This window comes from Sturnira hondurensis, unplaced genomic scaffold (genome assembly GCF_014824575.4).
Source record: "Sturnira hondurensis isolate 20B ecotype Veracruz unplaced genomic scaffold, ASM1482457v3 Scaffold0021490, whole genome shotgun sequence".
Lineage (NCBI taxonomy): Eukaryota > Metazoa > Chordata > Mammalia > Chiroptera > Phyllostomidae > Sturnira > Sturnira hondurensis.
The window spans coordinates 2,742,033-2,769,143 of record NW_028094121.1 but is presented as its reverse complement, the minus strand read 5'-3'; the positions used below and the strand labels follow the sequence as shown (position 1 = coordinate 2,769,143).

General features: G+C 40.0%; 1 protein-coding gene across 14 annotated transcripts in view; it reads left to right on the top strand.

Moving 5' to 3' along the window:
• The window catches only part of MACF1 (microtubule actin crosslinking factor 1), a 329,873-nt gene that overhangs the window by 120,047 nt on the left and 182,715 nt on the right, over positions 1–27,111 (top strand). For all 14 annotated transcript variants that reach the window (XM_037032518.1, XM_037032516.1, XM_037032508.1 and 11 more), the window contains exons 2-4: positions 7,523–7,584; positions 18,971–19,060; positions 22,871–22,948. In XM_037032518.1, the coding sequence (XP_036888413.1) occupies positions 7,523–7,584; positions 18,971–19,060; positions 22,871–22,948 (230 nt within the window). The remainder of the gene's footprint in view (positions 1–7,522; positions 7,585–18,970; positions 19,061–22,870; positions 22,949–27,111) is intronic.

The window sequence follows — 27,111 nt, the reverse complement described above, 5'->3', positions numbered from 1 at the left end:
GAGCAAGTGGCCTAACCTTTTTGGCCACAGGTTTCCTTGGCTTTCAACTGTAGGATATACAGATTGGTGAAACATCAAATCATCAATTCTGGGTAAAATAAAAAGATAAAGAAAATGCAGTGCACCTTTCATAAGGCTTAACTTGTTTAAAGAACTGTCCTTTATTTTGAACTTGTCCTTCCTACTTTTTTGATATCAAAATGAAAAAATTGTTGTCAGATGTTTTTTTAATTTTTATTTATTACTTTAAAAGATTTTATTTTATTTTGGAGAGAGGAGAAAGAAAGGAGAAAGAGAGGGAGAGAAACATCAGTGTGTGGTTGCCTTTCGCATGTTCCCTACTGATGACCTGGCCTGCAACCCAGGCATGTGCCCTGACTGGGAATTGAACTGGTGACCCTTTGGTTTGTAGGCCAGCACTCGATCCACTGAGCCACACCAGCTAGAGCTGGTAGTTTTTCAGATATCTTTATTTAGCAAAAGAAAAAGTTGAGAACTTTATGTTAGGTTTTCTGATTTATTTTGAATACTTACTGGTTTGTGAAATGTAAGTTTGAGAGCTGGATTGATGATAATCAAATATCTTTTGATTTTATACTCTGCATCTCTAAAGCGGGAACAAATTATGACCCAAATAGCCAGATTTTCCCTAAAACTGAAATCGCTGGAACCTCAGAAAAGGTCTCAGAAGCAGAGTAGCAGAGCGAGGGTTCTGATCCTGCCTCTTGACCATTAGACCAGTGCTGCCAAGTATTTAAGTGCTTCTTGAGGGAAAAAAACAGGTACTGTAATAACAGGTACAAGAGGGAAAACTTTATTCAGTTATTGCCATGTAGTCTAGCTTTTTATCTTCCCAGTAGCATTGAGATTTCCTCCCTGGGATCCAGAGGAAAGAACCTTCTGCATCTGAAAATGCTTGTAAGTAAAAGGGCCGGCCGCTTTTCTGTAATCAACAGAGAAGTGTAAAGAAGTCTAGAATCTGTATTGAAAGTTTCAGGATGAAAACATACCTGCAGCTCACCCTACTTCATTTAATCTCCTGGTAGAATCTGGTGGTTAAGAAAATGGAGTTTGGCTTCAGTCACCTGCTTGCTGCTCTGGCTCTACTACTAACATACGGGAACTGGAAAAATTGCTTAATCTCTCTGGGCCTCGGTTTCCCCATTGGTTGAAAGGAGATTAAAATAGGCTCTAACTCATAAAGTCATAATAAGGGATATAGGATATTAAAGCACTTAGTCCAGTGGGAAGCTCCCCTTGTGATTTTGATATGACTGGTTTACAAACTGGTATTTAGGAACCATTGACCTACTCCAAACTGTTCATTTTATAGTAGAATCTTAGATTCAAAGAGGGGAGATGAGTATCCTGTAAGGTAAGAACCAGAGGGCAGGAAACCCAAATTATAGACTTGATTCTGCCCTCATGACCTTGCCTACTTTTTACATCTCTCTTGACTTCAATTTCTTTATCTTTAACATGTTTCATGAGGATTATTAAATTTCTTCATGTCTTTGTATCTGCAGAGTACTTAGTTTTCCTGAATGTGGTACTCTAATAAATACTCCAGAAACTATTGAGCCTTTCTCCTTTTCCTTCTCTTATATTCTTCTCCCTCCATCTCTGTGGTTCTTTTCTTTTGCCACCATGCTTACTCCTGGTATATTTCTTTAACTTATGCCCTGTACTCTAATTCCTAATAGTGCAGATAATTACCACTAATAAAATTCAGGCTTTCCTAAGAAAGAACATCAGATTTTAATTTTGCATTGGAGTTTCTTGATTTATCAATTCCTGAAATTCCCAAGTCTCAATTCTCATGGAGACATTCTTAATCTGCAGCAGCCCTTGGTGATAGATGCCTTTAATGAATCCATATTATAGTTATAGCTTGCACTTCTTTTCTTTTTTTATATAGGATTATATTGTGTTGTCTTCCAATAATTTCATGGTGGTAGTAATGTTGTGGTTAAAAGTCCATGACAGACTGAGATATGAATCTCAATTCTGCCACTTATTGTGTGACTTTGAGCAAATGATTAAGAAGCCTTTTTGAGCATCAGTTTGAACTATAAAACAAAGGTAAATGATGTGTACTCGATAATTATGAGGATTAAGTCAAATGCTAAATGAGACAGGCCTAGCGTAGTGCCTGACACAGAGTAAACCCAATATATATCTAGGTCAGTCTTACCTCCTAAAGTTGACTTATATACTTCTGAGGAAGGAATCATTTAGAATGATGGTGCCATTATACATTATTGGCAAGGCAATTTGTTTGATCTCCAATTCGTCCTATTTTCTCTGGGCTTAAATGAGTGGTAGGAAGCTGCTGGGTCCACATGTGGCAAGAACTTACTTCGGAAAGCTGTAACTGTAGAAGGGATAGCTGAATGAAAATCCCTGCTCCCTGGTGGAAAGCAGTCTTTTAATTATTATTTGAGAATATTTATTAGTCTGACTCTGAAAATAGCCTTTGAAAGTGTCCCAGTAGCTAAAACCTTGGCAGATCATGGGGCTGTTGGTATATTTGTTAAATGAATGAGTATTCTTTGAGTGCCTATTGTTATCCTAAATGATGGATACTTAATGAAATTTAAAATGTGGTTCTTGACTCCAAAGAGCTAAAAGTTCAGATAGATAAATGGGATTTACATATAGAAATATTTAACAATAATTTTTATGTGTTGGGTGTCTAGTAACTTAAATAAACACAGGTATCTGTAGGCACCCAGAGGTGCTGGCATGGCCAGAAAGGTATTAAGGAAGAAGCAAGGCTTCAGTGGACCTGGTAAGGAGGCTCTAAATCACCGTATGTTTTGGACTATAAGACGTACTTTTCCCACACTTTCTGTGTACCTCTGTATCTTTGAATCACTGCTCATGCTATTTCTTTAGTTTGGAATTCCCTAACCCCTTTTGGGACTGCTAAAATCCTATTCCGTCATCCAAGGTTTAGTTCAAACACCATGCCTTTCACGAGTTCTTCTACTCCTCTGTCAGAATTAATCAGCTCTGTTTATCAGCATGATTTGATGCAGCTTGTTATTTGTTTGGTATGTTATTTGCTTGGTGTTTTTGTTAATTATTTACATGTTGTTCTCTGTCACTAGATTGTAAACTTCATGAGGTCAAGGAATAGGCCTATTCTGACTCTGTTTCTTTTTTCTGCCAGCTCAAGTATATTGTTTTTAGATTTCCAGGTGGTTGGTGCTTCTTGGGGTTCTTAAGGAACCCCAAGGAACCATTTGTGATTTTTCTCTGCCCTTCAGGGAAACAAGCAACGGTTGTTTTCTCATTTGCTTTTTAAATAATACATAATGCACTGGGACAGTGTTGTAGGCTCTGTTGGATCAGAACACAGAACTTTGTGTCTCAAATGTGGGCTTCCATTCCAAACCTGGGTCTATTCTTTATTGCCCCCAATAGAGTAGGACAGATAGACAAGCTCACCTAAACTAGTATATGCAAAGGATGGGAAAATCTCCTAGAGGAGGTGATAGTCCAATGCTGAAGCGTAGTCAGTGAAGGGGGGAAAGCTGTTCATAATCTCATTATCTTTTAAGTCTCATCTATATCTGCAGCTAGAGGATCTTTGATTTTTAAGAATGTTTTCTCTCTCTCTTTTTAAAAAGAATTTATTTATTTATTTTTAGAGAGAGGGGAAAGGAAGGAGAGAGGGAGAGAAACATCAATGTGTGGTTGGCTCTGTCACGCTCCCACCTCGGGACCTGGCCCACAACCCAGGCATGTGCCCTAACTGGGAATCAAACCAGCAACTATTTGGTTTGCAGCCTGGCACTCAGTCCACTGAGCCAGGACTGTTTTAGGTCTTATGTAGAGCTTTGGCTGTTAGAAGCCACGGGAGATACAAAAAAAGTAAAGTATGCTCTCTTTCCTTAAGGAGTTTAGGATCTTATTGGTGATGTAAGAGTAAACATATTAAAAGTTTAGAGCCCTATATAACTATATAAGTGTTGATGGAGTGATTAGCATAGTAAGTACCATAAAACTTTGGAGAACAAAGAGACTATTGAGAACTGGAGTTGTCAGGAAAGTTTATCAATTTTTCTCAAACACAAATCTGATGTCATTCTTCTATTTAAAATCTTTCAACATGTCCCTTACCAGTTTCTTGGCTATAAAATTTGGACTCCTTGGCTTGTCATGAAAAGTCATAATTTGGTCCATGGCATCCTATCTAGTTTTAAGTATCACCACTACCTAATATACATCCCGTCTTTCAACCATCCTTAATACTGTGCTGTTCTTTGAACACAAGCTCCTAATGAATTTGCATTAGGTGAAACTTCATGTAGTAGCTTTGTCCCTTCTCTTCCTGGCTAACTTCTCATCTTTTAAGGTTTAGGTAGAGTCACTCAGCTGGAAACTGCCATTAACTTCTCAGGCTTTCCTCTTCTTTCCAGGTAGACTATTGTGTTCTTGAGCACTCTAAACTCACTCTTTTACAGCACTTATTGAATTGTGTTGAAGGTATTTGTTTTCTGTTAGAATGTCATCTCTTTCAAAGGTAAAGACTGTGACTTTGTGTATATAACACAGTATGTTCCAAGTAGCCTAGGTCCTTAATAAAGATTTATTCAAAGAATAAGTGAATGTATTAATGAGTTGGATTTTAAAGGATAAGTGGCATTTGGAGAGGTGGAGAGGAAGAAAGTAGCATGCCATGAGGAGAAAATGAATAGTACGAGCAGTGTCAGGGATTTAGATGAGGCCGAGGCTGCAAGCTGACTCTGATTCAGGCTGCGGATGACACAGGCTGGGAAAGGATGATGGTGATCTTGAATAAGTGAATCAGCCTCTAAAAAGGTCACGTGATCAGAATGACAGTGGTTAGAGCTCATAAAAATCCTGGTTTCAAATAGCTGTAGGACTCTGTGGAGCGAAGAGTAGATTAGACTTAAAAAATTCTAGCAGTTTCAAATGAGAGCCAATAGGTAGGATTTATAAAGAAGCAGCTTATGACTATGGAACCATTAAATTAGTATGTGTTCCTTTATGAGGCGGTGACTTTTTTTTGGTTAATCTTTTTACTTTTATTTTTCAAATACAGCTTACATTCAACATTATTCAATTTCAACGTGGCTTCTTTTGTAGATCCTTGGTTATAATACCTCTGTTTAGCCAGCCTTCAGTTAGTTAGTCAGGTTGATTGATCTATAATTTAGTTGTAAATCTGATTTGGTGCTGGGAAGGTGTGAGTGTAGCCCCCACGTACTCCGTAGCTAGTTTAGAGCTTCCTCTATTATCTTAAGTTTTAAGCATCAGTAATATTACAGGTATATGCAAGGTTTGGACAGACTGTTTAACCCTGAATATGATTCTTTTTATGGAAGGGATTCATGCATTAACAGGGAACTTCTAAGGTCCAATCTAATTCCTAAGTACTGTGGTCTATAATAGGAAGAGAGAATTGTTCCTTGAAAAGCAGGAAAGGATTCAAGGCTAAAAGGAAGGATATGAAGGTGAAACTATTGAATGGCTATAGACTCAGAAAAGTAAGTAGAAGTGCAGTTCACCTGGAAGTGGAGAGAGATCCTTAGCATTGTTTGGAATGATACCTATGTAGCTGGGGAATCAGAAAGAAGGGAATGCCTGGGTGGTAGAAGAGAACACCTAACTGAATTTTGTGTGAATAACTAGCAAGCCAGATTTGTATAATTCTGTCACATTCTTCTGAAGTGTTCTCTGACTTGGAGAAGAAATGGAGGAGTTAAGTAATGGCGATAATTCAGGTTTGGAGATTGCCGTGGTGAGCAGAGTAGTAGGAGGTTAGGCAGGTGGGAATTCCTGGGGTGTTAGTGATGGCAGCTTTGGATTGCTTAACCATGTTGTAGACTGGGATACTCTTAGATGCTCTTAATAAAATAAGACTGGAGTTATTGAAGGCTAAGAATGATTAGGAAGTATGAAAGATTGATAAAGAAGACTGCTGAATAGCTGTTTGGGTGAGCAAGGCCCAGAATGTGGTAGTGTGGTGGCTGGGTATGAATTGGAGATGAAGGTCAGTGGAGTCAAGCAGGCTCAGATGTATCATCAGAATATATGTTGAAGTAATTTGGGGATCCTGCCAGAGGGTACATGTGGAGATAATAATGTGAACCAAGTTGTCAGGAAAGGTTAAGGTAGATTTGCCATATGGAGGGGGGTAGGCAGCAGGGAATGGCTGATGACAGTGAGGATGATTTGAACAAGATGCTATAGGGAAGGGCCCAGGCTTCAAATAAATAGAAAGGAGCAGGACCAATGAACCAGTGTCTTAGAAGTGGTTCTGGGGAGCTGGCAGTTGTGGGAGAAACTCAAGTGTGGAGCAGTCATTGTCAAGCATTGATAGTTACGTTTCTGTGAAAGCAGTGGACAAAATTGAGAATGAAGGAGAGTTTGCCTACAAATAAATGTAGGCTCTGCAAAAGCCTTAGGAGAAGGGAGGGAGGAAGGAGATGTGCAGTGGGGGTGAACTGGGCAGCTTTGAGTTTGGCTGCTTGGTGAGGGCTGGTGAGGAAATTGGAATGAAGGAATTGGTGGGGGAGGAGACGGAGGGAGTGGAGCATTGAGTAGGCAGAACCACGTATGAAGAATGAGATATAACCATTGCAGTATGTGTCCCAAATGCCCAGGCCACTTCACTCCTGTTGGTCGTAGTCACAGCTTTGGCTTTTTGGAGCTTGCTGTAGGGGACGCAGGGAATCGCCCTGCTCCCTGGGGAATTATCATGCTAAGGAGACGGCCATGGCATGCTTTTCGAGGCACGTGATTCTGTTTAGTCTATGGTGGCGGGGACCCCCCCCCCAAAGAACGGTATTTATTTCTAAAAAATTGTGTATTTATTCTTACATATTTAAACTTCAGTCGTATTCCAAGCACTCTCCATTTGATGCAATGCACCTATCAAGTCGTTTTTCCCACTGCTCAAAACAGTTTTTGAGCTAGTTGACTGTGATGCCTTTTAGTGCTTTTGCCATTTTTTGTTTCACCTCTCCCACATTGGCAAAATGTTTCCTTGTGAGGACTTTTTTTATCCGAGGAAACAGGAAAAAAGTCATTCCAGCTGAGATCAGGTGGACATGGGGGTCATGCTGTTTTTGGTTAAAAACTGCTGAACACGCAGTGTGGTGTGGGTGGGTGTGCTCATAAATCACCCTATCATGAAATAGGCACATACATTGAAAGAGTCTTCAAAAAAAAATCACCGAAGCTGAATAAATGCAGCTTCTCACAGCAATGCCAGCTGGTATGCTGATACAGATGGGTTCCTAGAACGCTAACCTGGAGGAGGAAGCTTATACTACAAGGGGCCCACCCTCCAGAAGATACTTTCGGTTTGGCGGGGGATCCCTCCTCGTATAAAGTAGCATGGTCAAGTAACATGGTTCAGACAGGCCAAACCTTCCCAACAACAGGACGCCGTCTTGTAGTTCTGTAGAAATGTCCTGGAGAAACAGGGGCGTGGGAATTTGTTGTCCACAGAGTGCTAAATCAGTGCCTTCCGTTTCTTTTACAGATGAGCGGGACCGCGTTCAGAAGAAAACGTTCACCAAGTGGGTCAACAAGCACTTGATGAAGGTAGGACTCCTTCATAGATGCTGCCCTAGCATCCCCGACTGCTTTTAATCTGGATCTATCAGTCCCTTCTCTCTGATAGTTCATACTGCTAGCCTTGTGCTCAGGTCGTTGGGGATACATGTGAGCTTTATTTTTTTTAAATAATGGACATAGTCATAACAGTATGAAAACTTTTACTGATCAGTTTTTTTGGTGAGGACAGTAATACATGCCATTACCCCAGAAAGCTGAGGTTGAGAATACTGGGGGGTGATTACTGGAATTCAAAGGACACTTTTCAAGTTATTTTATAAGCCCCCTTTAAAAAACGTTTAAGTCTGATCACTATGTTAAGGATGGGGCAGAGGGGATATTGTGTTCTCTCTCTCTTTCTGCACAAATCTTAAATGTTCAGATTAAGAATTTTTCATATATATATGAATAAAACCACTATGCAGTTTAAAATACAGAACACTTCTAGAGTGGCTAGGGTTGGGGACAGGTTTTATTAATTATTTTTAAGCTGAGAAGAAACCAAGGCTGAGACATGTTAAGGACCCACCTAAGGATAAACAGTATGATGAACATGGCAGTTAGGTTGTGCAAAAAAAGTTTCTGAGTTATAATCATTACTGCTCTGGGAATGGTCACCAGTGACCTCATAATTGCTATATCCAGTAGCCTCATTTTACCTTTCTCTTATTTGATTTTTCTGTAGCATTTGATACTGTTGGCTAGCCTGCTACTCCTTAAAGCCTTCTCTCGCATTGGCTTCTAGGACACTGCTTTTACTTGAATTACTTCTTCCTGTTAGGAATGCCTTCCTCCTGCCTCTTTCACTGGCTTTTCTCCCTGTCTGACTCCTCCATGTCAGTGTTCCCCAGAGTCCTAACCTTGGCCACATTCTTGTTTTGTCCTCTGTGTTCTGCTTTGGTCTGGTTGCATGGAGCGCAGGGAAGTACAAGTAGAACAGGGTTCAGGGGGCTCTCACAGGATCTGATGTACAGGTGCATATGGGCTTTATGACAGTTTATTGGGCAGCTGCTCTTTCTCTTTTCATGAGACCTTGTAATCTCTCATTTTAATTTTTTTCTGTATGTTTCTTACATTCATTCCTTCATATTTTTCCCATTGCTTGTGTGTGAGTGGTCCCTCAAACGGTGATGCAAACCACTGCAACTACATGATTCCAAAGACACATACAGAAACATCCTGATTGGCTGGGGTTTTCTATTCCTCCATGGGTCAGGTGTCCATCTATGGTTCAGTGAACTATGGGAGATGGTTACAGGGCCACTTGTTTAATGGGCACTGCGGGTGACAGTGATTTTCAAACTGTAAGATGTGGATTAGGAGGTGATGATAGAGCCTTTTTCTGAATTCTTTCCTAAGCCAAGGCCCTGCATACCCCATGGTGTGCTAGACACATTCACCTGACTGTTACCCCGATATATCCTATATTGAGCATATCCCAGGTTGCTAAATATTTTTGCTCGTGTACCCAGCTGTCCAAGTTTGGAACTTAGAATCGTACTATAATCACTTCTAACTCAGAAAGTGTTGCATCTGACTTCTCTCCCTCATCCTCTTAACCGCTGCTCTAGTCCAGAGCCTCTTCATTACTTGCCTTGACCACTATAGTAGTCTCCTACTAAAGTTTTCTATAATACATGATGCTGGTGATAATAGTAGTAGTGGTTTATTGAGTGTTAGCTGCAAATCAGACCAAGTCCTTCACATTAATCCTTCAGTGACCTTTACAATTTTTTTCAATTACAGTTGACATTCAATATTATTTTATATTAGTTTCAATTCTTTAGTGACCCTGTGCTGTAGATTCTTTTAATATTCTCATTTTATTAGTGAAGACAGTGAGGTTGAGAGAGGTTAAGCCCGCTGTTTAAGGTCATACCATTAGAAAGAGGCAGAACTGAAATTTCAGAACTTGGCCTTTGCAGTACTGGTGCTGGCTTCTGCCTACTTTTCCAGGTTTATAGCATCATATATCTCTCATACCTTAAACTCTTGCCAAACTATATGCCACGCTATTTTATGACTCTATATCTTTCTCATACTGCTTCCTCTTTGTGGAACACTTTCCCCACCTCTGTTCTGCCTGGATAAAACCAACTTGACACCTCCTTAATAAATATTTTCTTTCCCCCACCATGTGGAATTGACTACCCTTTCTGCCCTTCCCTGTGTTCCTTATGTACTTCTCTTGTAGCACCTGTAGCATTTATTTTTCTGCTAGATTATAACTTGGAGGCAGATATCGTGTCTTATTTTTTCAGTGGGAGCACAAAGAAGGAAGGGGAGGAAAAAACCTGATGTTCTCCTCTAATTCTTCCAGTGTGTGTACAGTTGCCTGTTGACTGATAACATGTAACTCTGCCATGATGCAGAGCCCTTCGTAACCTGGTTCCAATCTGTCCAGCATCATTTCTAGGTACTCTTTCCCTGTGTAGCCTGTGCTGTAGCCACACGAGACAATGTACTGCTCCCTAAACACTGTATTTTCACACCTCTTTGCTTATTTATTTCCCCTTAGAATGCACTTCCCAGCCTCCTTAGCCATTACCCACTTACCCTTATCATTATCACCTACCTGAGACTCTGGCCTCTATCCCTTGAACTAAATTAACTGCAACTTCATCTCTATTCCATACCACTTTGAAGAGTTGTCTTGTATGTTCAAACATTGGTCTCTTCATTGAATGCTAGAGTGTATTGTGCTACTTTCTGTACCAAGCACTGCAGCAGGGACACAAGAAGCATCCGATAAGTATTTATTGCCTTGAGTAATAATATTTTGAAAATGCTTTATAGCTTACAAAGCACATTCTTATCTAACTTGATCCTTATAGCCCTGAAGGAGGTAAAAGTATCTTCTTCTTTTAATTTTCACAACTAAGGAAAATGAGAATTGTTAAATAGCAGATTGAGTGACCTCCCAAACCCATGCAGCTAGTGACAATGGAGCTAAAGATCAGTCATGAGTCTTCCTTTCGAAATTATTTATTCTTTCTCCTGAATATGCTCTCAACTTGCCCTGCATTTACTCTTCAACAATTGGAAGAGCTGAATTTATCCGGTCTCAAGCTTGTCCTCCTAAACTTTGTAGTTGGATACAGGTGCTCTGGTTGCCTGCCATTCATTTGTAGCTGATGTTGCCTGTTGGAACTCTCCTCTCTCTCAGTGCTGTGTGATGACAGGAGGCCCAGTGAGAGAAACTAAAGGAACACATCATTGCTAGAAGTTGGAGACCAACACATCATTGCTAGAAGTTGGAGACCAGCCAGAGCTTTACTTAAATCCCTGGCTATCTGTCATCTCTTCTCAGACTTTACTCTTAGAGTTCCAGTGGCATTTTCTCATGTTAGGATATTTCAGAGAGAGATTCACTGCTAATCAGAGGCATTGAGTTCATGCTGGAATTCCTTGAAATTTGGGCTGAGCTTTAGGGATCAAGATTTGTTGTTTATAACTCAAGCCTCCTTTGCTTCGCTCCCCGAGTATACCCACGTTAATGTTGCCATTGTCAAGTTGACTGCTCTGAAGACCTAAGCAACCAAGTCTCAAATTCTAGATGTAGTTGTCCTAAGATCTTTTGGATTCTCAAATATCTTTTTGTTCTGAAATAAGCACATTAATTTCCTCTTTATATTTGAGAACACTGTCGGTCCACTCTTAAAAGAGATCTGTTAAGGATGTAAACATCTGAAATATAGAAATAACCTAACTTAGAATATGAGCCTATAAACCTAAAACTTCTGCTTATATGCCAGAACCATCAAAAAGAAAGACCTAGAGTTTAGGGTTTTTTGTTGGGGGGGGGTTAGATTTTATTTATTTATCTTTAGAGAGGAAGAGAAATATCAATGTATGGTTTGTTGCCTCTTGTGCATCCTCTGCTGGGAACTGGCCTGCAACCCAGGCATGTGCCCTGAATGGGAATCGAACCATGATTCTTTGATTCATAGGCCCACGCTCAGTCCACTGAGCTACACCAGCCAGGGCTAAAGTTTAGGTTTTATTTAAATTATCCTTGCCATATATCTAGGTCCTGGTAGCTGATAAAAATCTATCCCCTCAAACAGAACCTCAAGGAAGGATGAGAGGATGAGAAAGAAATGAGAGCATGAGTTCCTAAGAAGAAGAAATGCCCTATGTGATCAGTTCCTGTTGACTTCAGGGAAGGCCAATATTTAATCTAGCAGATGAAATAGTTTATTTGATTTTTATTCATGTATGCAATCTGAAAGCCACTGGCTTTCCTGAAGTTTTAGTTAAGAACTCCAGATAAGCCAGCAAAACTTTTAAACTCCAAATTTTTACTCTTGTTCTCAGTTTGTCTCTGATTGAGGCTAAGCAAACACAGGATAGTAGACAGCTCTGTGATTTCAGGCACTCTCTCCTGCGCAGCCTCTGCTGTGGCCACATGAGAAAACTTCACTGCTCCCTGCATACTGCCTGTGCTTTCACACCTCTTGGCTTATTGGTGTCTGTGGGAAAGGTGAGAGGAAACTAGCAGTGGAGTTTAATTTAGGAGATTGACCAAGTAGTGTTGGTCAGACACTAGGAGAAGAATGTTACTTTCCTTGCTCTAGTGTGGCATGTGGTGGTGGTTTGTGGCTGTCTCTGCCGGACCTGAGTTTTCAGATCGTGATTTCACTCTGAATTCATCTCAGCCCTCCCCGAAAGTTTTAGGCCTACGTCTGGGCTTGGGTTCTCTACTCCCTGTGCCTACTCAGGAAAGCTACCTGTTGTGGATTTTTAGAGTTATCCTCAGAGGATCTTTGTTAATTAGACTTGGCTGGTACCAGTTAGATTTCTCAGAATTTAAGGGACTCCTAACACAGAGAGAGAGGAAAGAATTCTGATGTGCAAAGAGCTTTATACTTTGTTTCTCTCTCTTACTCCACTTACTCCATCAGGGATTCCAGCCTTCCCTCTTATTTCCTGCACTTGAGCACAGTTCTTTCCTGAGTGAAAAGCATAGGCCAACTATATATATAATGTGTGGGCCCTCCCTCCCCCCCTCCCTCCCTCCCTCCCTTTCTTCCCTCCCTTTCTTTCTTTCTGCTTTTCCTGGAAGATAAATTTGGCCACAATCAATATGGACTTTCCCTCCTATAGTTTAGAAATCTAGAAATCTAGACATCTAGAAATCCATTCAAAGTTACCAGGCTCACTTTGACTTTTTCTGTATCTTTTCATCAGTGTAGATGAAAGTAAATAACATACTGTTTAAAACTTTCACCTGTGACCTATTTTATTATATTTTGGTTTGTTTTATTTTATTTTATATTAATTTAATGTTTTTGCTCTTCAACATAGTTTGGATCAAGAAAATTTAGCTGCTTGTATTTTCTTTTAACAGTGTTGAGGAGAGCTTTTGTAGATCAGGTTTTCTGCAGATATCAAAGAATACTACATGACAATCCTTGGTTCCTTTGGGGGGAATCCTTTTATAATTTAATAATGTTGCTAATGTGTCGTTTTTACCCTTCAAACATTGTGGAAGCCTTGTGAAGGGAAAGCACTGAACTTGGAGTCAGGCAATAGTGATCTGACACTTCCCAGCTAAATTGGGTTACATGAGTTATTTACCTTCTCTGGGCAACACACTTGCCCATCTGTATAAACTGCGAGTGTTAGAGTTCAGTAATCTTTAAAGTCCCTTTGGGCTCAGATTCTGACTCCAAGCACTTGAGTGCAATTTATTTCCTTTGGCTAAAAAGGCCACTCAGAAATTAGGCGAAGCTGTTATCTTACATAACTTCAAGCCAATCTTTTAAAAATTGGAGAGCAGAGCTCTCCTTGGCTTATTAATGCCTGGGGGATTGGGGAGGATTGACCTGGGTTAGGATAGGCTGGGGTCTCTCAAAATTTAGTAATTTATTAATTTTTCAAAATACCTTTTGTGAGATTTAATTTACATACCATACAATTTACCCACTTAAAGTGTATAATTCAGTAGCTTTTAGTATATTATCAGAGTTGTATAACCATCATAACACTCAATTTTAGAACATCTTGATCACTAGCAAAAATAAATCCTGTACCCTTTGTATCCTTCAGTCATCACCACTAAGACAACCACTAATCTACTCTCTGTCTCTATAGATTTGCCTATTCTAGATATCTCATATAAATGCAATTATACAATGTGTGGTCTGTTCCTTTTCTTTACTGCTTCTTTTACGTAGCATGTTTTCAAGGTTCATTCATGTTATAGCATGTATAAGTATTTATTGCTAAAGAGTGTTCCATTGTATGGATGTACCACACTTTGGTTACCCATCAATCAGTTGATAGATATTTGGGTTATTTTTACCTTTTTTTAAAAAAGATTTTACTTACTTATTTTTAGTCAGAGGGGAAGGGAGGGAGAAGAAAGACAAGGAGAGAAACATCAATGTGTGGTTGCCTCTTGGACTCCCCACACCGGGGAACCTGGCCTGCAACCCAGGCCATGTGCCCTGACTGGGAATCAAACCAGCGACCCTCTGCTTCGCAGTCCGGCGCTTAGTCCACTGAGCCACACCAGCCAGGGCTATTTTTACTTTTTTGGCCATGTACATGAACATTCATTCATGTACAGGATTGTTTTTCTGGACATCTTTTCAATTCTCTTGGCTATATACCTGGAAGTGGAATTACTTACTCATATGGTAACTTGTGTTTAACTTTGAGGAACTGTCAGACTATTTTCCAAAACAGCTGCACCACTTTACATTCCCACCAGCAGTGTATGAGGGTTCCAGTTTCTCTACATCTCCATCAAACACTTATCTTTTCAAAAAAAAAAGTGTGGCCATCCTAGTGGCTGTGAAGTGGTATTTTTCTTTAGTTTTGGTTTACATTTTCCTTATGGCTTATAATATTGATCATCTTTTCATGAGAGTTTAATGATATTGAGCATTTTTCCAAGAGTTTGTTAGCCATTTGCTTATGTTCTTTAGAGGCATTCACTAATTTTGATAGCAATTTTCACAGGGAGTACAGTCAAGGACCTGGATAGCTGAAGTTTTCCACTCATCTTATTTGTTGACAGACTAGCATGATTATTTGTTGGGAACACACACATTGATGCTTTCTGAGCACTCATGGCTTCACATGGCTACCTCTGAAGCTTCTGATGCTTACTTAGTTCACTGGGCTTTTCCTTGAGCTACTTGTGGAGGCCTGACTGGTGTGGCTTAGTGGGTTGGGTGTTGTCCTGCAGAGAGGTTGCCAGTTTGATTCCCAGTTGGCACATGCCTGGGCTGGCGGCCGGGTGTCTGGTCAGGGGGCATGCGAGAGGCAACTGATTGATATTTCTCTTGCACATCAATGTTTCTCTTTCTCTCTCTTTTTCCCTCTCTCTAAAAATAAATAAATAAAGTCTTAAAAGAAAGTAGACATTTGAGGAAAACTTCAGAGTCACCCTAGTATTTGCAGAAGTGGTAGAGACTTTAGAATGGGGCAGACCTCTGTTTGATTGGCTTGACCATGTACTAGCTGTGTGATCTTGGGATGTTAATCGAGCCCTCCAAATAAATCTTATCTCTGCATGTGAAAAATTCTGACATAGAAGCCCTAGTAAATGTTAACTAGTTCTTTATCCTTCTCTAGGCAGAGCTGTGACCAACATGCTTAGAAACAGGACTATTGTTCTCTGTTCTTAAATATTCTCCGGGGTGGGGGACTTACTATATTCTCGTTTCCTATTATCTCTGTCTGTATCTCTTTCTGTTGGTGTTCATAATTACTTTGTTATTATTAGCATGGAAAGACTGAGAGATATAACAAGCTAGTTTTTTCTAAGTTTGTTGGAAGGTGGTTGGATTTTGCTATTCACAGATGTAAAACATACCTAGAATTTTGGGGCTTTGATGTGAAATTAATTTTACATTTCAAAGTGCCTCCTTTTTCTTTTCAGTAATCTGTGATATATATATATAGTTGATTTGAGAGAGAAAGAGATGTGTGAAAGAGAAAGATAAGTGGGACATCTGTTTGTCCCACTTATTTATGTACTCATTGGCTGATTCTTGTATGTGTCCTGACCAGGAATTGAACTTGCAACCTTGGTATATGGGGATGATGCTCTCTAACCAGCTGAGCCATCTGGCCAGGATAAATACTCTCTGGTATTTAGTATCTATTGATGATATGATCTCTCTTGGTCCTCAATCCTACTATGATTAACTTAAATAATTATTCAGTGCCCATTTCTGATTTTTATACCCTATGTTCAGGTTATCTATCAAAAATAAATTCCTCATTGTTGTCTCTTCTTAAATACCAATATTTAATATTTTCTGATTTATTTTTGACCTACCATTCATTTATAATCTGATTTCCATTCAACCACTTTTTAGAAAATGTTTGTTATCACAAAACACTCTTATTTGTAGAGTGTTTAAAAAGAAAAAACCCTTTTTGTCCTCATCCTCCTTGCCCCATAGCGTTAGATACTGGTGATCACCCTTCCTAGATTATATTTTCTTTGTTTTTTTTGTGTACCTCTGCCACTGGCTGTCTCCCCGTTCCCTCCGCTCCAACTCCCCTTATTGATTGTTTTTCCATCTTTTCCTTCTAATTTTGGCTATTCCCCCAGGCTCAGTCCTTAGCATTCTGCTCTTCTTTTTTGCTCCCTAACCCTGAAAGCCCCAAATTTCCCATGTCTCTAGCTAGCACCTCGATGCATATGACTTCTAACTTAAGTTCTCAGCTGACCCAAATTGAATTCTATTATTTCCAGCTGCTTCAAGAACATTCCATTTGTAGCTCCTTTGTCGCTGTTTTAAATTCAACATATTTAAAATTGAATTAGTCAGGTCTATTCGCTTTCCAATCCTCATGGCTGCTTACTTCTGCTAGTGGTGCACTGTGGCTGTTCCAGCTGTGAATTTGGAGACCTTGGGCCCGTTTCAGGGAGGGGGAGCCACTGGTGTGCTGGAGCCCCTTCCATGGGCTCGTGAGACTCAAATATTAGGTTTTTGATAATTTTGTGAGCTCATTGCTAAGCATAACCATTATTAAAAATTAAATTTGTAAACTTACAGTTCAATATATTTTATTTAAAATAAAGATAGTACATACTCAAAACTCATCACTTCATGATTATTTTACTAAATGTTATTATCGTCTGTGCTCTTGAGGTTAATTATGTCTGTTGTATCTCTGTGATGAAAATACTGTATAATGGTGTACTACTTGCACTTTTTTCCCCAACATTACATCTGGCAGTGTTATATTAGGAGCATGAAATTGGTCATGGTGGGCATATTGACACCCTGAAAATCAACAAATGCCTCAAGTCTGAGCTGGGTGCATTGTTCATTGTCTAGACTTCAAGTGATAGAGAAGAATGTGAATATTGCAGATTAAATTAAAAAGTGTGTCATATCTATAGTGAGTATATTGTAAATAGCACAAAAATTGAAGAAATTTTCTTTCATTATTTGAAAGCTATTATGTCATTCATCATGAGCCATTTTCTTCAATTGGGTAATCTACCTGTTACCTTATTCTGTAACACACACACACATGCATACCTTGCATACTTTCACCTCTATACCTTGTCTTACGTGATTTTCCCATCTTTTTTTCTATTAAAACAATTTGTAGTTTTTCAACTCCTTTCTCTTTCAGGAAGTCTTCCCAAATATTCCAGTCTTTATCTTTTCTGATTCCCTTTCTATTTTGAATGTTTGATATTTTACAATTGGAAAGGACATATCGTTCAGTTTTCCACACAAATGTAGAAGTCTTAATAACCCACTTTTTACTTGAAAAATTCCAATGACTAGAAATTTACTGCTTCTGAAACTAGCCCTTTAAAATTATTATTTAGAAAATAATAAATTATTATTATTACTACTATTATTATTTTAGTGGCTTTAAACAACACAAAGGTATTCTCTTAAAGTTCTGGAGGGCAGATGTTCAAAGTAGGTCTTATATATGGAATCTAATGAACAAACCAAACTAACAAGAAAAACAGAGACAGACTCATAAATGGAGAGCAGAAGACAGCTAAAAAGGGCATTGGGGATGGAGCAATTGAACAGAAAGGAAAAAGGACTCATGGACATGGACAACAGTGTGTTCATTGGCTGAGGCGAGGGGGTATAAGAATATTAAATGGTAATGGAAAAAAGTACAATAAAGATTAAATTAAAAAAAAAACAAATAGGTCTTAATGGGGTTAAAGTCAAGGTGTGAGGAGAGCTGTATTATTTCTGGATGCTCTGGGAGAGAATCTGTTTTTTTCTTGCCTTTTCCAGCTTCCAGAGGCTGCCTGCACTCTCTGGCTCATGGCCTCCTTTATACTTCAGAGTCAGCAACAGCATCAGTCTGACCTGTGCTTCCATCATCATATCTCCTTATAGTCTAAAAAATTATTTATGTTGCAAATGAATCTTCTTTTAATTTCTACTAATCTTCTGTTGTTGTGTTGTGAGCATCACTCAATGAAGTTATTGTTAGACTTGCAATAAGTCAGACCAGCTGCCACTTACAAAGCTATATGACCTTAAGGTTTCAGAGCCTCAGTTTCTCCTATAGAATATGGGTCATAAATAAACCTCACAGGACAGTCATTTGGATTTAGTAAATAAAAGGAAATTATGATTGATTATAAAGTGTAGTAATTAATGACAAAGAGTAAAATTTAAAAAGGCCAAACTGAGGCCAGGTTTTCACTTGTAACATCAAGCAAGTTATTAACCTCTGTACCTCATTGTCTCATGTTTTAAATAGTAATAATAAAAGCCGCCCTGTAGATGTGAGGGATAAATGGATAGATGAGATAACATGTAAAGCATTTTGCACAGTATTTGACTTTAACCATATATTTTTCCAAAGTGAGATTTGTTTTCCTGTTGTTTCTGTTAGAAAATTGGAACTGTTTTTCTCAAAAGGAAAATAATTCTCAAATTCACTATTAGAAGTATTTGGTGAGAGAGGGGTTAAATTAGATATGCACCCTATGAAACACTGGATACCTAGCATTTTAGTTTTCTTGGTAGCACACTCTGGAAGGCTCTTCTCCCTCCGGCTGGACTCATCTGTCCATCATTGGCCACCGTATCGCACTTTGGTCCATAATAATTCCTGAGGTGTTTCAGGGTGATTAGGACACCTTCCCCCCACATCTCCAAACTTTCTAGAATATTATTGTTCAGGGTTGGCTAGAGTGTGTAATAAATCTGGCTTCAATTAAAGACACACACACACACACACACACACTTCTGTTAAGTGTTCATGTGTTGTACTCCAAATTGAAAATTCCTGAATTTTATTATTGTTTCGAGTTTCAAATTTTTAAATTTGTGTTTACAGAGATTCTTGTGTAGATAATAAAATAATTCAAGATTAACTAAAAAGCAGTCTGGTTCGCTCCCTTTCACAGGTCCGCAAGCACATCAATGATCTGTATGAAGATCTGCGGGATGGCCATAACCTGATCTCTCTGCTGGAGGTCCTCTCGGGCATCAAACTGGTGAGCTTCTCTCTCCTCCCAATGAGTGGCCTCACGGGTATGGCCCGTGAATGACGCATTGGTCCATCTTGCTGAGTGGTGGGGCAGTGGCCATCACTGCTTGCTCTGTCACTTGGGAGGAAGAAGTAGAAGAGATTATTATTGATGGACTTTATTTCTAACTCAGACTTGCAGTTTACATATGATGTGATTTTATCCTAATTCAGATTGATGTGTCATATATACTCATTTCTTGATAAATTTGATATCAGTTACATTCCTTTCATAACTGCATACTTTCTCCTTTTCTTATCCATTTGTAGATATGAGTAGTATTTTAGGGTTAGTAGATTCACATTTAAAGTTTTGAATAAGGTGTATTTTTCCTTCCAGAGTTTTATTTTTAGTCTATATAGACTTTTTTCTATTTTCCCATTTACTATGAATTATTTAATTTTCTGTGTTCAGCTCGGGTCCTGAAATGTACATTTAAAAACCCAGGTGTTTAAAGTTAGTTTTTTCCAATTCACCTCATTTCTTCCTTTCTGTGATTTATGGAGACCCATAGTTTTGGAGAAATGCCACAGTTGATGTCTGAGCACTGCCCTGGATACAGTACATTTGGGCCCCTTGGACAAGTAACTGTGCCTGCCCCCTCCGAAACTGTACTACACGGTGCTTGTGGGAAACCCCTCCTGATGTATCAGGGGGAAATAGTTTTTCTACTTGCTTTGTTTGCAGAATCCAAACAGCCTCACTTGGCAGGCCCGTTCTTTCATATATTTGAGCCTAATGGAAGCAGAGGATCTTGTGCAGCTTCTATTCTATTTCTAGCATCATAGACAACATAATTTTCAATTAGAAAAGTCTAGGGTTGAATTCTGGAAACATCTGCGAGGAAAGAGAACTGAAGAGAGGCGCATAGCTTGAGTAGTCTGAGAAGCTCAGCCCACTCACTGCCATTGGTGATTCTTCTTGTTTCTTGTGTTTCAAGAACAGAATTTGGCATAGTACATTTTATTCCCTAAGTAATAATACTCAGTTTCTTTTAGGATTGGGTTTGGCTTCCTTTAGTCCCTTTGTTCTGGTTCACATATTTTTTGCCTTGCAATAGAATTAATTTTGTAATTTTTAATGGCCTCAAATTGACAGATGCTATTATGTTCCACAACCAGCACAGGGTGAATTCTAGTTTTTTTTCTCTGGCCCTCATTTATAAATCTCATATATATTCAGAATTTCACCTTCACTGTGCTGGACTTTATTCTTCAGTGCTCACCAAGTTATATTTTGTGCAATTTGCCTGGTATATTTGATGAACTTGCAGTGATTTTATGTTGGAAACTGACATTTTTGGTGCCATTGCTTACAAAACAGGTTAACACCACTTCAATCTAATTTCTTTTCCTAATTTTTGAAAACCTACAAGAGTTTATGGAGATAGTCAGAAGATGTCATTTTCACTGAAAACAATCCAAGTATCTCTTTCACAGTTACTCACATTTCTCTTTTTCCGTCCATTGATTCACAGAAGCAGAGAGGGTGGGTGGCTATGGAGAAATGAAGACGTGTTCCATAAAACCATCTGTTCTGGTCTTTACATCTTTTTGGATGTGGGAGGGTATTTTCATCTTTTTTGTTTGTTTAATGTTGCATTTATTTCCCTTTCGTTTTTGTGTTGTACATTTCCTGTTACTCTGTTGTATCTTTGCCTTGGTTGGTGGCCAAAGGAGCCAGCAGGGCTGAAGACCCTCCGTCTGGTGAGCATGCCCTCCTGGCGCCATGCAAACAGCGAGGAGCAGGAGGAGGAAGATGATGATGATGTAGTAGGTTTTCTTGGCAATGCCGGCTTCCCAGCTGGCAGGCACTGCAGGACCACCAGAGAGTCTGAGGTTTTCCAGGTCTCCAGTAGCTTAGTACCAATTGCCTTCTTCCCTATCCACTTGGGACTCTGGGTCCCAAAGAAAGTAGTTAAAACTAATTGCACCCCTGGCCACTGTTGGGTGATCCTGAAGTGGGAATTATTTTGCTTGAGAATGGTTGGCACAGAAAAATAATGGTGTTTGAAGGCATCAAGTCCTTCTGAGACCTAGAGACCCATAACTTTCTTGTGGTCTTGCTGTGTTGCCTGAGTCCAGATTGAAGAATTGTGGAAAGTTTAATTGATAGCATGACAGTTAATTGCTGATCCAGACTAACTGGTAGGTATTCTCTCTCCACCTCTCTAGCCTCTAGGTTTTCACCACACGCCACACTGTTTGTTTTCAAAATAGCCTGTTGTTTGCAAACTACTCACTGCATGGAGAGCCTCTGTTTTGGTCAGTGGTATCTCTGGTTGCTGTAGAGGACAGAGATTTAATTTGCATGCTCTTAAGATTATTTATTTTTGGTGGGGAATACATATGTGTAAATTTTAGGGTGTGTGGAAGGGGCATTTCCTGCTTGCAGACCCTAAATTATAGCCCATGATCTTTCTCTGGGAACAGGGATTAGTTAATATTCCCCATTCCCTGTCCTCTTAAAGTCACATTTTTACTTCATTGATCTCCCTTTCCATTGCCTTGGGAATATTCAGTTTCACAGGCTTACTGTTCTTTAAGCCGTATTTATAATTTAGCTGAAATGACTGAGAAGAAATTCTTGCTAAAAAGGTTTTTCCTAAACTTTTGACTTAAGTTGCCCAGAGAGGCCTCAACATCCTTGTAGGTATCCTAGTTTGGGAGTGTTGCTTAGAAGTGTTGGAGGTCACCCAGAGAAATGTCTCTACCTTATCTTTCCACCTGTTGAGTTACTTTTTGCTCATTTCAACTTGAGGGAAGGTTTCCTCTGTGGGGGACCATAACAGGGCTACTTTATCTTTTATCAGCCTTTAATTAGTACTAATTTGACATTTACAAATGAACTGGGTATATCTAGTGAGAATAATGTCTTAGTCCCAATTTTAGGAGAATAAAAACAACATTGGAAAGTGAGTAGGAGAAACCATTCCAGGAGTAGATAGCCATTTCTGCATGTACTCGTTGGGCAAACAGACTTAGTGTACTTTTTGAATGGATAGTCACTGAGCTGTGGATAGGGCACCAGAGGCACCAGATGGAGATGGGCTCCTCTTCTGTGGCTTGTGTGACATCTAGGATTAAGTGTCTGGCAGAAAATACATTTTTGGGTGTTATTATGTTGAACACCCCTACATCATCAAGGTTTTGTTAGCTCTGGGTATTTCATATGGGGGTAAAGGGTAGCTTTCCTGCATGGACACCCATCTTCCTGGAAGATAAGTTTCTTCCTGATTTTTGAGTTTCATTCAGAAATTTTTATACTTGTTTATTGAGCATATGTAACTCCTCATTCCTCAGTTTGAAATTAGCTACCTCTGGCTTCTTTTGCCAGGTTTGGAATAAGGTTGGCGCTGTCCATTACTGTGCAATATGCAATTAAGACTTTCCACCCTTCTTTATAATAGTATTTAACCTTGATTTTAGGAGCCATTGAGTCCTCACCCCCATTAATTTCACATCTGTGATCAGGTTCTGCCACTTAGGACTACAGAAGAACCGGTAGAGAAGCTGTGGCACTGGTTCAGCGTTAGCAGTCAAAAGATGCTGTGTGTTCATGGGAGTCACAGTGGTAATCTAGGCCTTCGGAAGCCTAAGAGAGCATGGCGACATACACAGGTTCTGCCACTGAAGGGTGCTTCACGAATGCTCCTATGCCTGGCTTCAGCTGTGAGGAATTCTTTGTGGTCTTTTTAGTCTTTGAAATGAAAGGAGAAAGTGGTCTGCATGGGTAATTGGTGTAGCTAGACCTAACACCCCCTTTTTTTGTTTGCAGCCCCGGGAGAAGGGTAGGATGCGGTTTCATAGGCTGCAGAATGTGCAGATTGCCCTGGACTTCCTAAAGCGGCGAAAGGTAAGAGTATCCCATGGGTTCCCAATTCAGCCAAGTAGTGTTGCCATTGGTTTCTACTTAGGGAAGTTCTCAGTGCCCCTAGTAAGTCCTCAGCAATTGCTACATCTGACTGACCCCGTTTTGAGTCTTACTTGCTAGTGAGCCATTGTATTATGGTTGGACAAATCATTTGTAGGTCTTACCTAGAGCTTGTGGCCTTCGGAGAGGGTGAGTGGTGACAGAGAAAAGTTAGATACTAAAGCTTAAATTGTGTGGAACCACCTTAGATGGAGGTCAAAAGGGAGGTGAAAGGTCAACCAGCAAAGAAGATGGAAGAGGTAGCACCCAGGGCAAGGGAACCCAGAGTGCCCCATTGTCATGTACATCGGATGAGGGGGTGATGTCACTTCAGGTGTGAGAAAAAGGACTCAGCCGTTAAGCATTGGTAACTTAAGAGAACAGTTTTAATAGAGCAGAAAAGTGTTTAGAGTATATAGGACCTGGATATAGGAAGGGAAAAATAAGTGGATTACTCTCTACATGAGGAAGGAAGATAGCAACACATTTTTGGATATAGGAGAAGCCAGTGAAGAGAAGAAGACTGAGAATGAGAAGTAAGAGCTGTGGAATGTTAGACCTAGAGATACTGTAGAGGTCTGGTAGCCCAGCTTCTTCATTTGTGGCTGTCTACCATCTACCGAGATGCAGAGAGGCGAAACCACCTGCTCCAGTCACAGGGCAAGTTAGAGCAAAGCTGGGGCTCCAACCCAGGTCTCCTGACATGCAGTTTAATGCTCAGTCTTTTATTCATGCTATTTCCTATGTGCCATCCTTCTTCCTATTGCTTTCTAATTGATGGAACCAAGTTGAGGGATTGAGGGATGAGATCCAGAGCATAGCCTGTGTGGGTTTTTTTGAGAAAGGAAAGAAAAATGCCTTTCTTCTAAGATACGGGGAAGGAAGGACTGAAAAAGATACAGAGGTGGTTTGTGGTGGAGAGGAAGATGGATGAGGGTGTCAGAAAGTTCATCTGCTTAGAGAGAACTGTATGGAAAAGATTTGGGATAGCTGCAGTTGCTAGGCAACAGCAGGGGTCAAGGGAACATTAAATGGTATGCTTATTTGGGGAGTTCATTTTTTGTCACTCTTATGTTCTCATTAATTTGGGAAATTTTCTTTCTGTGTGCTCCCATAGCAGTTCACTTCTAATACAATAGTTACTACATTACTGTTTCTCTGTTTCTCCTAATGTACTATAGGCCCAGTGAGGACAGGGAACCTGATCTCACTTAACATTTTTATCTTCATCACTTGTCATACAAATGGTCCACAGTCAGCACTTCACAAACACTTGTTGAACTCAAGATGCTGAACTATTTTTGCAAATAGGATAAAAATATATATTTATAGAGAATTTGAATCTGTTATTCTAAGATTAAAAAATGAATTTCTGTTCACATTAGAACCAAAACATAAAACCATGTGAAGATAACAGAATCAAAGCTGAAACAGTAAATATTGCAATTCCATGGGAGTCAATAAATATGATGTATTGTATTTCGTTATTACATTCATTGAGGTAACACAGGTTAGTAAAAATTCATAAATAAAAATAAACATTTGTTGAAATAAATGGATAAATGAAAAGTAGTAGGAGAATTGGAAGCTGAAGCGTGTAGGGTGCTGGAGAAAACAGCACTGAAACATCTGTGTGGAGTTAGCAGAAATCAGAGGAGGCTTTAATGAGCAAGGAAAATTGAGAGGAATGGATTGGCTAGAAGTCTTAAATAAGGATCAAGAGTAGATTTGGTTACCACGGCAGAGTGAAAGCGTGGGCAGGCAAGAATGGTGGACCCAGAGAAGGGCAGAGAGAACTCTAGAACAGTTCTCCGTGCTGGTGGGGTCCACATGGTGGCTGTGCCGGTGTCCAATGCAGAGTGAAAACAAAAGTCACCTAGTTGAGAAGGCAGATGGATTGCGCAGATAGGGTGACACTTGGGCCATTGAGAGGAGTGCCAAAATTGCCGAGAAAGATGGCAGATAGTAGATAGAAGGGCAGGTCCTCTGCCCCCTAGGGTGACTGAGATACAGAAAAGGGAAGGAATTTGCCCATGCATCTTAGTCATTCAGGCTGCTTTAACAGAAGTATCAGAGAGTGGGTGACTGATAAACAACAGAAATTTGCTTCTCACAGTTCTGTCCACTGGAAGTTCTAAGATCAAGGCAGATTCAGTGTCTGGTGAGGTCCAGGTTCAGAGGTGGCTATCTATGTTTTTTTTTTTTTTTTTTTTTAAGATTTCATTTATTTATTTATTTATTAGAGAGAGAGGAAGAGAGGGAGAAAAAGAGGGAGAGAAATATCAATGTGTGGCTGCCTCTTGAATGCCCCCTACTGAGGACCTGGCTTGCAACCCAGGCAGGTGTCCTGACTGGGAATGGAATCGCTACCCTTTGGTTCTCAGGGCAGCACTCAGTCCACTAAGGCACACCAGCCAGGGCAGAGATGGCTGTCCTTTAGCTGTTTCCTAACATGAATGAAGGGGCAAGGGAGCTCTCTTGGGGTCTCTTATATAAGGGCACTAATCTCATTCCTGAGAGCCCTACCCTTATAGCCTAATGACCCCCAAAATGCTCCACCTCCAATACCATCAGATTGGGTATTAGGATTTAACATGCATTTCAAAGGACAGGAGCATTCAGTCAATAATTCTGGTCACCTTTAGTGTGAGGAAAAGTGAGGCTTCTGTTTGAGGTCCCTGGGGTTTTTTAGAGACACACAAATTTCAGTTCAATTGAAGAGATAAAGGGAGGGCAGCTCAGTACAATTTGTCACAGTTGAACAGGAAGGAGCTCAGGGAGGGTTTGACAGAAGGGTTGAGGTGGAAGTAGACTGATTTTCCTGGGCCACTGTTGGTTTCTGCACTGACGTCCCATGTCCCAGGAAACCCTTCAGTTTCCAGCTCATTGAGGCAGTTGGTAACCCTAGCAGGGGACAGCCTATGTGTCCAACAATGTGTCCATTATGTTGATGGAGTGAGATTTTAGGAGTAAAGCAGATGCTGAGGGAGTCATGAGCAGGTGGGTGTGGGATATCTGTGACAAAATGGATGGGAATGGAGGGGAAATGGAGGCTGGAGCAGGCCAAAGACTAATGAGAGAGGAGAGGCAACCCTCCCAGCCTTAAAAAGAGAGAAAAAAGACTGGGCTGTGATAACTTAATAACAAAGGAACTCAATATTGTGTGCTTGCAAGGTTGCTTTGCTGCTGGGAATGTAAAATGGTACAGTCATGCTGGAAGAAAGTTTGGCAGTTTCTTATAAAGCTAAACATATACCATATGACCCAGCAATCTCAATCCCAGGAATTTACCCTAGAGAAATGAAAACATATGCTCACACACACACAAAAAGCCTGTACATGAATATAGGAGCTTTGTGCATAATTGCTCCCAGAAACAACCCCAGTGTTCTTCCATGGATGAATGGTTAAACAGTGTACTGTGTTGATACAGTGAAAGATTGCTCAGCAGTGTAAGGAGCAAACTATTGTTACATGCAATGACTTACTTGGATGTGGACATCGAGAGCATTGTGTTGAGTGAAAAAAAAAGCCAGTGTCAAAAGATTACATACTGTGTGATTCCATTTATATGACATTCTGGAGAAAGCAAAACTGGGCCCTGGCTGGTGTAGCTCAGTGGATTGAGCACGGGCCTGCGAACCACACGATCACGGTTCGATTCCCAGTCAGGGCACATGCCTGGGTTGCAGGCCAGTTCCTGGTTCCTGGCAGGGGGCGCACGAGAGGCAACCATACATTGATATTTCTCTCTCTCTCTCTCTCTCTCCTTCCCTTCTCCTCTAAGATAAATATTTAAAATCTTAAAAAAAAGAAAGAAAGAAAGCAAAACTGGGACCAGATCAGTGGTTGCTGGGAGTTAATAGTTGCTGGGGAAAAGGTTTGACTACAAAGGGGCCACATGAGGTCACCTTTCTTGGTAAGATGCAGATGGAGCTGTTCTGTTATTCTGATTGTGGTGGTAGTTATACAGATCTATACATGTGTTAAAACTCATAAGAAATAACTGTGTATAAATCAATCTAACTTTATGTAAATGAAGAAAAATAAAATGAGATCAAAACAAAAGTCACAGAACTCTGAGACCAGCTTTTTTTTTTTTTTTC